Source organism: Poecilia reticulata, linkage group LG7 (genome assembly GCF_000633615.1).
Source record: "Poecilia reticulata strain Guanapo linkage group LG7, Guppy_female_1.0+MT, whole genome shotgun sequence".
Taxonomy (NCBI): Eukaryota; Metazoa; Chordata; class Actinopteri; order Cyprinodontiformes; family Poeciliidae; genus Poecilia; species Poecilia reticulata.
Genome location: NC_024337.1, coordinates 26976342 through 26979022, shown reverse-complemented (window position 1 = coordinate 26979022; position 2681 = coordinate 26976342). Strand labels below are relative to the sequence as shown.

Here is a 2681-nt window from a genome sequence, read left to right as displayed (position 1 = left end):
ATCTATCTATCTATCTATCTATCTATCTATCTATCTATCTATCTATCTATCTATCTATCTATCTATCTATCTATCTATCTATCTATCTATCTATCGTTTTAATCGTATAATGTTTAATATTTGTGGGGGGGGGGGGGTTGCCACTAATGTTTCCTCGGTTTCGGGCCAGTTTCAGCCCGGAGCAGCAGCCTCTCAACGCCTCAACCCTTTTGGTGCTCAAATGTCGGAACATTCTGGATGTTTCAGTGCGCATTCTAATTTTCGACTTTCTCTCCTGTTAGGTTTCTTTTTTTTTATGTGTGCCTTCTGCCAACTTGGACCCCTGTAATGATCATGTCACCTGATGAGTATTATCATCCGGGAGAAAGTTAAAGAAAAATCGGGCGAGTCTTGGCCTCCTCGGAGGGGCTGACCTATTGCGGTGAGGCCTGGGATCATAAATAATAACAACAATCCCTATTTTGGAGAAATATTTTACTCTTTCCATTGCTTTGATTTCCTTCTTTTTTTTTCTTGGAGTTTAGCTGGCATTTTAAATATTTGAATTCTCAACTAATCTAACGCCGCAAAAAATGTTTTCGTCAAATCGCCCACTTCAACACGCCCAGCCTTCATATTGCTGTTTTTTTTTTTTTTTTTTTTTTTTTTTTTTAGTCAAGCAAGAAAGTACTCTAAACCATGCAAATCGGAATTTATTTATGTATATATATATTGATATCTTTATATACAGGCCTTTAAAATAAAGTGCGGCTCACTGTGTTAGTTTGAGGTCGCAGTTATATGGGCAGAGGAATTTGGAGACAGCTGAACAAGACCTCATATAGGATTCCTCTCAGCTATGAAATAAATACATTTTTAATTTATTCCACATTGCGGTGGAAAAAAACGTCAGACACGTTCTCGCAAAAAATCGGAGCCAGAAAACGAGGGAAGGGGAGAAATTAAAAAGCTGTAATAATTATTATATCTAAATTGTTTATTTAACGAACTGTAAATTAAATCTTAATGATGAATCTTTGAGCCGAAGTGGAGCAATTTGGAAAAGAAAGCTAAAATCCCACAAGTCGTATTACCATGCGGTTTCTCCCCTTTCCCTCTCTATTTCTCTCTCTCTCTCTCGTCTCTTAAAGAAAAAAAAAACTCTACAGAAGTTGTGAACCGTTCCAACACAAACAGATTATCTCGAGCATGCAACGGAGAACTGTGGTAACCCAGTAAAAAAAAAAAAAAAAAAACGCATACAAAGTGTTGATGCAAGGCAGCCGGCGATGCTGCAGAGGCTGCTGAGCCACCCGAAGGAGGGGATGCCCCGTCTGCTGCACTCACCACCACCGGCCGCTGTTGTTCACGGCCCCTGTGCGGGAAAGCGAAGACACCAGGAGGATGCAGGCGGCTTTCACTCCCAACAGCAGAGCCAGACTCCTCATCGTGGCTTCGGTTCAAACATGCTGGACGGGAAATGTCAAAATTCACAAGCGCAACAAGAAAGCATCGTTTAATAATAATAATAATAATAATAATAATAATAATAATAATAATAATAATAATAATAATAATAATAATAATTAATAATCGGTTTGTTTAATTATCTGCACAACTGCTTGCAAAGTCACAAATGCTCACCGACGAGAAGATATGCGAGATGCCGGCAGTCCTAATTGACTTAGATGGATCCTGAGTGGAGACAGGTTCCCTGAATGATGTGAAGTGTCCAGGCAGGATGCTGCTGCTGCTGCTGCTGCTGCTGCTGCTGCTGCTGCTGCTGTCCTCTTCACTCTGTCTATCTCAGTGATGCTTTGCGAGGCGCACTGAACGCGTGGGACAGTCCCGAAGATTTGATCCCCTCGGTGACTGATAGGCAACACATTCTTCTCTTATTGAGCGCTACGAGAAGAATAAAAAAGGGATTTGCTGCTCTCATCTCCCTCTGTTTTTTTTCTTTTCCTCGCTGCCTTTTCAATAGGATTGGAGGGAGGGATAGTTAATGCTCTTCATAGGGGCGCACAATGAATGAGGAAACACAACTGAGCAGAGAAGAGAAAGGAGGAGTTTTTTGTAAAAAAAAAAAAAAAAAAAAGAGAAAAGAAAAAAAAGTCCACATCAGTGTTGCACATATTACTTGTGAAATATCACGGTCATCCTTTGGAAAAGTGTGCGTCTCACGGCGTTTCCTGAATGGTACTGCGCGCGCGCTCGCTGGAAGTGCCCGGTCTGATGTGTTGATGCTGCGAGTGCGTCCGCTTTGCTGCTCCGGCTTTGCCTCTATCACCGCGCTGTACAGTTACAGCGGAATATGAGCCATCTGAAACTGCCCTTTGAGCTGCCTACTCCCCTATAACCGCATCTCCTCCTCTCTGCAGTCCTTCTTCTAAAACACGCACCCGGCACAGCGAAGCTACGGCTTCACCTCTCCTTCCCGACTTAAAAAAAAAAAAAAAAGTCCGGGTTTATTTTTTTCTTCTCGTAATTAATATTTTTCTGGAAGTGCCTTTTATGGGGGCCAATAAAACTATCATCGCCTCTCCTTAAAGAGCGCGCACAAGGCGACGTGAATGCTGATTGAAACAGTAACACCCTCGCGGTTGTCCTATTACTCATACTGCCTGCTGGGCTACTTAAATATTTTTTCAAAACGCGGCACAGATGAAATATGGCCTCCAATCAGAAGTTTGATGCATGAT

General features: G+C 41.9%; 2 protein-coding genes across 2 annotated transcripts in view; one reads left to right on the top strand and one right to left on the bottom strand.

Moving 5' to 3' along the window:
* The window catches only part of wnt1 (wingless-type MMTV integration site family, member 1), a 6273-nt gene extending 3685 nt beyond the window's left edge, over nt 1-2588 (bottom strand). The window contains exons 1-3 of the mRNA XM_008413686.2: nt 2164-2588; nt 1624-2024; nt 1327-1448 (exon numbers count right to left, since the gene is read on the bottom strand). Of these exons, the coding sequence (XP_008411908.1) occupies nt 1327-1427 (101 nt within the window). The 5' untranslated portion in view covers nt 1428-1448; nt 1624-2024; nt 2164-2588. The remainder of the gene's footprint in view (nt 1-1326; nt 1449-1623; nt 2025-2163) is intronic.
* Nucleotides 1-2681, top strand: part of wnt10b (wingless-type MMTV integration site family, member 10b) — a 20169-nt gene that overhangs the window by 12240 nt on the left and 5248 nt on the right. The gene's annotated exons all lie outside the window — the stretch shown is intronic.